This window comes from Astatotilapia calliptera, chromosome 18 (genome assembly GCF_900246225.1).
Source record: "Astatotilapia calliptera chromosome 18, fAstCal1.2, whole genome shotgun sequence".
In the NCBI taxonomy this organism is placed as follows: Eukaryota; Metazoa; Chordata; class Actinopteri; order Cichliformes; family Cichlidae; genus Astatotilapia; species Astatotilapia calliptera.
Window position 1 is genome coordinate 19,067,255 of NC_039319.1, and position 9,185 is coordinate 19,076,439.

Below are 9,185 nucleotides of genomic sequence, written 5' to 3' on the forward strand. Positions count from 1 at the left end.
GTTACAGCATGTTCTCAAAGGGGATTATCAGTTACTTGAGACTCAAAGCAAAACTAATCACAGCAGGTTCAGCACTGATGAAGTAAATGTAATAACAAATGTAATGCTGCTGCAAAAATCTAATATTAACTTCACCATAATTAGCACTTAGTGTTTCTTCTTCACTCACCTCTTTTCACTCTATATGTGTTTATACACAAATCTACATTTAATTAATGGTTATCATTCATCTCTGGCTCACTTCTCCAGAGTGTCATTTGTCCTATCTTCCTCCCCCAGCCGGTCACAGCAGATGTCTGCCCCTTCCTGAGCCTGGTTGTGCCACGGTTTCTTCCAGTTAAAAGGGTTTTTTTCCCCTCCCTACTGCCACCAAGCCCTTACTCATAGGGTGTTACTTAATTGTTGGGGTTTTCTCTCTGTTACTGTAGGGCAGGGATGTCCAACTCCAGTCCTCGAGAGCTACTGTCCTGCAGCTTTTAGATGCATCCCTACTCCAACACAGCTGGATCAAATGGTTGGATTACCTCTTCAGCATGCCATCAAGTTTTCAGGCCTGATAATAAGCTATTTATTTGATTCAGGAAGAAGGATGTGTTTAAAAGCTGCAGGGCCGTAGCTCTCGAGGACTGGAGTTGGACACCCCTGCTGTAAGGTCTCAACCTTACAAAATAAACTGCCTTGAGCATCAGTTATTTGAATAATATTTGTTTATTATACTGTGATTTACACTGTGGACAGAGTAAAAGTGAGAAAAAATATATTTTTGAGACAAAAAAATGTAAGAATAATGCGAGAAAAGCTTGCAAACAATTTTTCTTTTCTTTTTTTTTAAAGAAAGGGAGCAATATCACTTAAGTGTTCATGGTTAGGTTGAAGAGAATGTTTGGGATCAATAACTCATAAGAAATGTTGAAATCCCATTATCAACGGGACTGGTTGGGAGGTGTCTGTAGAAGCTGTCTACAAAGATAAATCATGAAAAACAAAATACATGTTTCAATGCTCACAATCGCTGAACACTCACATAGCGATTTAAACAGAAATCAGCTTGTAGTATATGTGAACTTCCTTGCAGTTTAAGATAGAAAAGTGAGGCGAAGTCTGTCTTTGATTGAAAAAAAGACACAATTTTCCTATTTTTCCCTCTTACGAGTTTTTTCTCATAAATTTGTCACGCTTTACTTGTAAATGTGTCGCGTTTTCGCTCATAAATTTGACATTTTTTTAGACACTGTACGTCTCATTTTATCTGGTCACACTCCAGGTCGATAGGTGGCGGTAAAGTTGAATGTTTTTTCTTTCAACCTCCGGTGGTTTCGCGCAAGTCAAATCCAATATGGCGGTTAACAGACTAACATGTTTGGGGTTAAATGCCCTTTATTCCACCGTCTGCGTCCCAAAACAGGTAAAGCATTTACGGTAATCTTGCATGTATTAGCTGAGGTTGTGTTTTCATTCAGACTCAATCTATTATTTCTGACTTTCGGTCGATAAATGTAACATTGGCTGTTTTATTGATGTAACTAGCGTTCTGACGTTAGCTTCGCGGCTACTAAGCCTGCTATGTGTCAAACCTGGCTCAGTATGGTTCTTTGAAGGGTTTAACAGGACATGATACATGTCCTCTTATAATACATGAAAATTATAAGAGGACAGGTAGTATATGCTCAGTTCCCGTGCTTGTTCTAGCAAGAAAGGTTGAGTGATTAACTTCTTTTTACTGCTATGGCTATGGCTTCTAATGATCTTGAAAGCAAGATATTTAAGCTGAATAAAATGATGACTTTGTTAGCATTAATTGTGGCCCGTTATCCCTCAAGAGCAACCGATTTCTTTTACAGCTGAGCGCTCGTTATATGGATAAAATTATTCCCTGTTTAGTTTTACTTGAACCTGCAAAGTGAGCCTTTTGTTAACACGATCTGTGTGGAATATGCAAGCGTCATAGGAAGGCAAGTTTTCAATGGATCATCAGAAGTTGCATGTAATAGTTTTATGTCCGAATCACCAGGGTCTCTCCCCCTCTGTTATTTCGGAAGCGTACGAAGGAGGTTTCATTTATTTTTTGGCTCACATCTGTGTGTCTGTTGTCTTGGGCACCTGATGCTCTAATTCGGGCAAACTTGATTTCTGTCATAGAACTGAAACTGCTAACATCAGGTCAGATGCTGTATTTTCAAGTGAAAGCTTGTCCAAATGGCACACGGCAGTGCAGATGAGCCGAAATAATCAGCTTTTGATTTAGACTGCTCTGGCTTGTCTGAAAATTGTTAGGGCCTAAAGGTGGTTCAGACAGTTAGAGCTACAGTGTGTGTAATTGAGTACAGAGGCAGACTAAATACTTGTTCACTAACTGAAGGAGCACTGTTTGCAGGCATTGAGGAGCTGCTGGGGGGCGGTGGAGCAGGTGAGAAGTTACTATGTTGACTGGAGGATGCTGAGGGATGTCAAGAGGAGGCAGATGGCCTTTGACTATGCTGATGAGAGGTTACGAATTAACGCACTGAGGAAAAACACCATCCTACCCAAAGAGCTTCAGGTATACACTGAAGAAGGACGTCTAAGTCATATGTGTATTAATAAATAACTCAGCAATGGTAATGATTGAACTGTTACAGAATGAATCCTTGAAAAGACATTAGTACAGAGTGAAGTACTAATGTCTGTTTACTTATTTATTCATTTTTTTTGCAGGAGATAGCAGACAAAGAGATTTCAGCACTACCCAGAGACAGCTGCCCTGTGAGGATACGTAACAGGTGTGTGATGACTTCCCGACCACGAGGAGTGAAGCGGAGGTGGCGTCTTAGCCGTATTGTCTTTCGTCATCTAGCTGACCACAATCAGATGTCTGGGATTCTGAGAGCAAGGTGGTGATGAGGTCTCACTGGACATTTTGAAAAACAAGATTTTTCAGTGGTTATCAATAGACAGCTACATTTGATTACTTGTGTAAATTATGTTTTCCTTGGTCAGTAAGGTGCTGTTGCTTCCTTATTAGCCTTCTTAATATAAAAAATGAGAAAGTTGATATGAGTACTGATAAATAAATGAATATTGTTGTACATTACAGTTTTGTGAGTGTCTTGGTTTATTATAAAATGTTATGTGTAATATAAAAGTTTTATAAAAGTTTAGCACCTTCTACTGTCACAGGAAAAGAAGTAAGTAATTTTTTAAGGTAATGGCTGCCCTAAAATGAGATGTAATTCATAGGCAAGAAAGCCCACATTTTCCTTTCACTTACTTTCTTTTCATTTATTCTGTATGTAATATATAACTGGTCTTTTATGTAGTTGAAAAGTATCTAAGATGTAACAAATACCAAACGTGTGGAACGTTTGCTTCAAAGCAGGATGGATCCTTGCTTTCATTTGGTTAGCACCACATTCTGGTCTTACCATAAAATGTTCCAACAGAAATGAGATTAATCAGACCAGGCAACAATCTTCCTTCCAATCTTCTTCCAATTTTGGTGAGCCTGTGTGAATTGTGGCCTCAGTTTCCTGTTCTTAGGTGACGAGTGGCACTCAATGTCTTTCTGCTGCTGTTGTTTTGATATGTTGTGTGTTGTGGAAAAGAAATCAGTGGAGTATGAAAAGAAACTGGTTTTCTGAGATTTATTTTATTTAATTTTTTTGTGTCCTCTCCGGCACTGTAGCAGAATTATTTTCTGAAGGCCAAGAAAAATGCCCACCAGATTTATTTTCCCAAGTAGACCATTACGGCTTTTGCTATACTGGTCCACTTGATTGTCATATTTTATTCAACCTTCATAATTATTATTATTATTGTTCTTGTTGTTGTTATTAATTAATTTTTCATTTTGAGTTATTATAATCAGAACAGACAGGACCAGGGGATGGGAAAGAGAAAGAAAGAGAGGTTGGGAAGAGAATTAACAGAAGGAGAGGGAAAGATAAATAGAGAAGAGGGATAGAGAGAGAAAAGATGATGAAAATCTGCGTGATCACCTGCTGAGAGAAAAAGAAGACAACACAGAAGAGAAACCACAGCAACAACCGACATAAGCATCAGTAACAGTAAATAATAGTGAATGTTGCTAAGCAGCATACAGTACTAATAATTCATGATACGTTTAGAGGCAGCAGCCAACCAAGATGGTGTGTGTCTGTGAGTACCTGCTTGTACACCTGTGTGTGTGTGTGAGTGCACTTATGTTCATGTTTTTAATAGAGGTTATATCATTCAAAACACAAATTTTCCTCTATGTTATCCATTCAGAGATGCTGCTTCTGCTTTTTCTACCATGATTGTAATGAGTGACTATTTGAGTTAATGTTGCCTTCCTATCAGCTCAGAGCAGTCCCAGTAGACTCAGACAAAAGTCACTTAAATCAACTTTCTTCCCTGTTTTTGTGCTCAGTTTGATCTTCACCACATCTGCTTGTCTAAATGCACTGAGTTGTTGCCATGATTAGTTATTTGCATTAATGAGCAGATAAAGGATCGAGTGGCCAATGTGCGTATATATAATGCAATTAAATAGAATGTGTCTCTTAAAGTGGTGCAAGTTTGTTGAAAGCCAGCAAACTGTAACATTCATTTGATTTTACATTAAAAGGTTCAGTAAAAAAGTTGAAATTACCTTAAAACGGTTCATTTAATTCATGTCATGCTCTACATACAAGGACACTTTGCTGTTTAGCAATGATTAAACTTCAGTACAGTAGGTGGCGGTAGCACACCTGTAATCGGCCTTGCAAATTGCCAAATGAAGAAGACGGAAGAGCTTTGGAAAGAAGCGCCGCTGGAAAGTAGTCTGAGAGCAGTGAAGAAGAACCGCAACGGCATTTCATAGTGTAGCTGATACTGATAAGCCTGAATGGATTTAACCGAACAGGTGAGCAGAATCGTTTCATTCAGTTTAGTGTTCAGCAAAACTGCATCTTTTAAGGTTTAGCTGCGGTAGCTGGATTTACATAGATACAGTGAAATTAGTGCAATGCTTGCTAACGTCAGTCCTATCAACCCGTTGCGAGCAGCTGCGTGATGCCTGATAAAAAAAAAATTTATTTTTTTCTCCAGGGTAACGTTACAGTTGTAAACTAAAACAAAACGCCTGTCTGGCAAATACGATTACAGTCGGTAGTCGTGCGTGGCGGTGGGTGCCAGTAGCTCGCGGCCCAACTTAGCTGTTAGCTTTTAGTGGACTACCAGAACATTCTAGCAACATCATTCAGTGTAAAACAACTACTGCGCTGCTAAACAAATCAGTACGGTAGTTACTCGGTGTCTCTGTTAGCTGTCTGGAGATGTTACTAGACCCACTCATGTACAGTATCATTAAGCACTTTTACATTTGAATTATACATACATACATACATATTACAATACATCTGTAAAGGATCTCTCAAGACATGAATAACTGTAATATGTACAGGCTTCTAAGCTGTTTGGATGCCAGATAAATCGCAGACAAATGCATAGTTCCAACGTGTGTTGTGAGTTAGGTTAGACTACATTTAAATAAAGTAATATGACTTCGAGAGTTGATTGTGGGAAATGGGTTAGTGACTATATAATTATTGTAGAAGGCACTTTGTTCTTACTATTTATTAAGTTACAATAGAAATTTTTATTTAGAAATGAAATGTTAGTTTTTGCACATTTATTTACTTATATAGTTTTGTTTTTGTTTTTTTAATTAAACAAATGTTTGGTAGATGGATTCAAACCGACAGCACTGCTCTATTAGTGGATGTGCATGTCTCAGTGATTGTATTGTTCCCCTCATACAGATTAAACAGTTGGAGGAAGACTTGCAGGAGCTGGGGTCCCTCTTGGAGAAGGCAGAGAGGAAAAGAGTTCAGGATCTACTTAAACAGGAGCAGAAAAAGGTGGAGAAGGAGCTCGCAGCTAAACGACAACAAAAAGAACAACAGGCTAGGAAGGAGGCAGACCCATCTGCAGCCACTAAGGCAGCATACACTGTCAAGATTACCAGCTATGGTATGGGGCAGTTATCGAGTAGCACTATCAAACATTACTGAGAAAACCAAGCGGTTAAGATGCGTTCAAGAGCTGGGGAGGGGAAAAAACAGTATTTCAAAATTGTTCACATGTGTATCATCTTTTCTGCAGCATGGGACCAGTCAGATAAGTTTGTCAAAATTTATCTGGCATTGAAAGATGTGCACAAAATATCAGCAGAAAATGTGGAGGTCAAATTTACAGAACGGTGAGTTGATAATCAGCATAGTGTTCAGTTTGTTTATACATTCCTGTTCCCTTATCAGTGCACGTGAATTTGCCCCTTGTCTGTGTTGCAGGTCATTTTCTGTGCTGGTGAAGGATCTAGATGGCAAAAACCACGAAATGACAGTTCTGAACTTGTTGTATCCAATCAATGAACAGGACAGCTACAAAAAGGTAAACAAATCATCTGCTGCTTACTCAGCTTCTTCTCCTCAGCCCAGCGGCCATGAGATGTTTGTATTTCAGAAATCGGTTGCTGGCTTTGGGTCAAAAGTCTTTGTCATCTTAGATGAGTGGGTGTGCTTTAGGAAGCAGTGTTGCAATCTCTCTCAGCAGACTATCCCCATATTTCACAAAACTGTGTAGGTCTCTGATATTGCAGGCCAGTAATCGACCAAATACTTGCAGTATATACTTCTTCTCTCTCTCCTTCTCTCACAGCTAAAACATCAGTTTGCATGAAGCTGTGCATAATGCAGGTTTCCTCTGCTGTCTGTCAAGAGGGTAATGCTTGACAGGCAGCCACTCCGTGCTACTCAAAAGCTCTGTGGCAGGACAAATCAAAGTTTTTATTTTTTAAGATTGCCTTTGCATATTCTGCAACAGTTCTAAGCCATGTTACCTCCTGCAGCCATCACACTAAATCTCTTTTAAACCAGAGAAAAATGTTAGATGGTTGTAATGTAAGCTTGCTGCTTGATGAAGAGTAATGGGGGAAAAAAATAAAATCATGTACGCATCAATATAGCTAAGAAAGCAGGTGAAAAGGTACCTTGTGCATCATTTTAAATAGATGCATTTATTTGTATTTATTTTAAGATTTCAGGAAATATTAGTCATTTTGCAGAGAAAAACTGGAGTAGTGATTCTTAGTGATTGACCTGTTTGTCAGAGAAAAGTAAGCATCAATGAAAAGCCAAATAAAGTAAAACATTTAAAGTTAAAACAAAATTATGTGTGGCCACTAGGGGGCAGCAGACACCCTATTTTTAAGCTTGTAGCAATGAGTTTAAATATACTGCATTAACTTATTAAGGTGGCTATTGTGATTATACGTAAACCTTGTTAAATGCAGTGTCAGTGTTCCTGTCACTTTTCGTCTTTGATTTGAGCTGCCAGTCTGTTGTCCACACTCTGAAACTGTCTTTTGCTCTCTGCAACAGATAAAAACAGACATGGTCTTGGTCATGTGCAAGAAGCAGTCAACAAAGAAGTGGGACTGTCTAACGGCGGTGGAAAAGCAGTCTAAAGAGAAAGAGTGAGTTAGAAATGTGCTTATTGATTTTAGTTTGTGAAATAAAGTGCAGCAACAGTGCTGTGTCTCAAGCCACTGTGATTGCAGTGCAGTGATTGGGTGCACACATACTACATGAGAGCAATCCAAAGAATTATTTGCACCATTAAAGTATTTTCCTGCCGCCTTTCTACAGAAAACCCAGCCTTGACGATAATGCTGACCCCGGCGAGGGCCTGATGAATGTGTTGAAAAAGATTTATGCAGAGGGAGACGACGAGATGAAGAGAACAATCAACAAAGCTTGGACAGAGTCCCAAGAAAAGAAATTAAGAGGAGAGGAGATGATGGACTATTAAATATTGCCACTTTTCCACAGCAGGACCAAATGAGAGCTCCAAAGGTTGAAGCAGGCATGACTTAATTATTCAAAGTAAAGTCTACATACACCGCTCATAAATAATTTGTCTAAAGTAATGTCTAAGCTCGGGATGGCCTCAATTTGGCCCTGCTTTGAAAACCAGGCTGCTGGTGTTCTTAGTGATGGGCTACAACTCATCTGTCACTCAAGCAAAAGGATGGAGTCCATCACGTGATGACCTGAAGACTGCAAGAACGCACACATTTCATCACAGCTGACGTTAAGAGTCCAACCTGTGGGTAGAAAGCAGGGAAAATGTTGTCTGCTTCCCCACTTACATACATTCCCCTATGTGTTTTGTGAAGTCGCACTTAAAGAGTTAAAGGACCACTGCTCAGTCATTTCACAGCTCTTGTTTTTGTTGTCCTGGCTTGTTTCAATAAAATGTCTTGTTGTGGTTTAAATTGGACCAGGGTAAATGTAATTGTTCATTTTCCATGGTAGTTGAAAATCAGTACAGATTAACTTGGCAAATATTTCTTTTCTTTCTTTCTTTTTTGTCAGCTATAAATTTGCCAAAGTTCTCTTACTTATGAAGTAAACCTGAGGATAGTTTTCTTTCTTTTTTTTTTAATCTTTACATCAGCTGTATGATTTTGTAAATCCACAAATAAGACACGTAGCATACAAAGTCAGTAAACTATCTTGTGTCAGCCTAGTGTAATACTGTACTGCATGCAGGTATGTTTAAAACTACATTTTCCACAATCCTTTTTTTAAGTTACATATTCTGAAATACTTGATGTGACTGATTTTTGCAGATTTTTTTTCCGACATTGTGAAAAATGTATGTTTTCACTGTTGCTGGTTGTTCTCTGCTCTCATAAATACAGCTGTTGAACTCAGTTTTTCCATCTGTCTTTCAAGCTTAAAATTAGATTTAAAAGTTATTAAGCATTTTATTGCCATTTATATCCACTGGCTGACGTTTTCAGCTAGCCTTCTCAGTTAATATTTCACGGAGTCGTATCTTAGATGTGTTATGAAATTACAAGATGTGATTTGCCTCATGCAGAAGTAATTGTCCTGGAGACATGGATGGGTTGTGTAAAATATGCATATACTGGCCACTATTAAATGCATGGTTATTAACTGCTCGATAACGTGCATATCTAATTACCCACTTGTTTGGCAGCATCTCCATTCAGATATGTAGGCATCGGGTCAAGACCACCTGCTGAAGTTCAAACTAAGCATCAGAACAGGGAAGAAAGGTGATTAAAGTGACTTTTGACATGGTATGGTGTTTGAGGTGACAATAATTTTAAAATATTATGATCGAGGCAGAAAAGCGTCTGTGAACGGCCGTCT

At 38.7% G+C, this 9,185-nt stretch overlaps 2 protein-coding genes across 2 annotated transcripts; both read left to right on the top strand.

The window, feature by feature from the left end:
• Nucleotides 1-1,278: 1,278 nt before the first annotated feature.
• On the top strand, nt 1,279-3,070 carry mrps14 (mitochondrial ribosomal protein S14). The gene is made up of 3 exons (XM_026149962.1): nt 1,279-1,405; nt 2,375-2,539; nt 2,695-3,070. The coding sequence occupies exons 1-3, from the start codon at nt 1,289-1,291 to the stop codon at nt 2,875-2,877; spliced, it is 465 nt and encodes a 154-aa protein (XP_026005747.1). The 5' UTR covers nt 1,279-1,288; the 3' UTR covers nt 2,878-3,070.
• A 1,633-nt stretch (nt 3,071-4,703) lies between these two features.
• Nucleotides 4,704-8,966, top strand: cacybp (calcyclin binding protein). Its single transcript, XM_026150839.1, has 6 exons — nt 4,704-4,864; nt 5,763-5,973; nt 6,106-6,202; nt 6,294-6,393; nt 7,383-7,477; nt 7,650-8,966. Exons 1-6 carry the CDS (start codon nt 4,847-4,849, stop codon nt 7,810-7,812), a joined length of 684 nt encoding a protein of 227 aa, XP_026006624.1. The 5' UTR covers nt 4,704-4,846; the 3' UTR covers nt 7,813-8,966.
• Nucleotides 8,967-9,185: the final 219 nt, after the last annotated feature.